The sequence below is a fragment of the Lathyrus oleraceus genome, chromosome 4, assembly GCF_024323335.1.
Source record: "Lathyrus oleraceus cultivar Zhongwan6 chromosome 4, CAAS_Psat_ZW6_1.0, whole genome shotgun sequence".
Lineage (NCBI taxonomy): Eukaryota > Viridiplantae > Streptophyta > Magnoliopsida > Fabales > Fabaceae > Lathyrus > Lathyrus oleraceus.
This window is the reverse complement of record NC_066582.1, coordinates 374,173,401-374,174,977: the sequence shown is the minus strand read 5'-3', so window position 1 is coordinate 374,174,977 and position 1,577 is coordinate 374,173,401. Positions and strand designations below refer to the sequence as shown.

At 47.6% G+C, this 1,577-nt stretch overlaps 1 protein-coding gene across 1 annotated transcript; it reads right to left on the bottom strand.

Moving 5' to 3' along the window:
- Positions 1 to 809: 809 nt before the first annotated feature.
- On the bottom strand, positions 810 to 1,208 carry LOC127137575 (U11/U12 small nuclear ribonucleoprotein 31 kDa protein-like). The gene has a single exon (XM_051064029.1). It carries the CDS (start codon positions 1,206 to 1,208, stop codon positions 810 to 812), a length of 399 nt encoding a protein of 132 aa, XP_050919986.1.
- Positions 1,209 to 1,577: the final 369 nt, after the last annotated feature.

Below are 1,577 nucleotides of genomic sequence, written 5' to 3'. Positions count from 1 at the left end.
GCTGATATAAGTCCAGTGATTGGCATTCGGGTTCCAGTGGGGTTTGTTGGTTCGGGCGCTGATATAAGTCCAGTGATTGGCATTCGGGACCCATGTTTGCCATATGTGTGGAGTCTGACATAAGTCCAGCGATTGGCAGTCGGTTTCCTGTGTGCGTTTTGTTTTGTTTGGCGTGCGTGAGCGAACTACGGTAGCTCTGATTCTCAATCCAGATGAGATACAAAGGCATAGGATGCGATATCCTATCGAGCACGTTTCCCCTTGTCCCGAACTACGTTGACTCTGATGTTTGTTTCTGACAAACTACGTAGGACCGGATGCGATATCCTGCCGAGTTACCTTCCTCCTTCTTCCCATCTTTTTGTTAGTATGTGTGCGTGTGTGTATTCTTTGAGCAGGGTTTGTTTAGCAACTTTTCTTTCTTTAGAGCGTGGATCCCGTCGAGTACGACGGACGTGAGGGGTGCTAATACCTTCCCCTTGCGTAACCGACTCCCGTACCCTTTCTCTTTGGTCACGAGACATTTCCTTTCCAAGTTTACTCTGAGCGTTTCCTTCCCTTTTTGGGATAAATAAACACACGGTGGCGGCTCTGTTGTTTTTTGTTTCAGCCCGCCGGTTGTTTTCGCGGATGCGACAATAAACAATTTAATCAATACACCATATCTGATAAAAACAAAAATTGCCTTTAGATCTATGAAACACTGGCACATATATAGACACGACACACAGGACTAGTTGAATAATGCGGTAATGCGGAATAACCAAACACACACCTTCAATCTGAAGTGTCATGCTACATAGTTATGATCAATCATCATCATCATGATCACTCTCATCACTGAAATACCCAGGCTTCTTCCCTTTCTCTTCGTCTTGTTGTTGTCCAACCCTCATCATCATTTCTGTTCTCCCCAGCAACCTTTCACCCGCTTCATCATCCACAACAGAAGCCCAATTATCGTCAAACTGCTCCGCAGTAATCTGACCACCCTCCCTCCTCCTCTCCTCATCACCTTCCTCCTCCCCATCCCTATCCCTCAGCCCACTAAATCCCCGTCGCGGCTTCTTAGGCTGAGGCCGCTGCCTTGACCCCAACTGATTATTAGGACACTCATACGACAAATGACCATGCCCCCAACACTCATAACACAAAGCAGTCTCAGTATTGTACACGCGCTTCCGAATAAAACTCCGGAGCACGTCCATTATCAGCAGCAATAGAAGCAATTAGAGTCCTTCCATTGAGAATCTTCTTATTCATCTCCGCCACGACGCGTTGGGCGTCATTACGAGAAACGAATTGGACATACGCGACAACCGCGGCTTAGGCGCGTGTGACGGTCTTTGAGAACGGTGTACACGCGCGATGCGGCCGAAAGTAGAGAAGAGCGTATGGAGAGGGAGTGTTAGGGAGTAATCTAGATTAGAAACGATAGCGTCGATTTGATGGTGCTAACGGTTCACCTTTCCTCCTATGATGATCCCTTTGTTGTTCGGTTTGATTGGGGTTGATTATTGGAATGTGGTGCCGGTGGTGGTGTTGGGGGTTGAGGACGAAGCGAAGTAGCGGTAGTA

What these genes read in the sequence shown, in the direction of transcription:
- LOC127137575 (XM_051064029.1), bottom strand. Translation starts at nt 1,208, where the DNA reads ATGGACGTGCTCCGGAGTTTTATTCGGAAGCGCGTGTACAATACTGAG.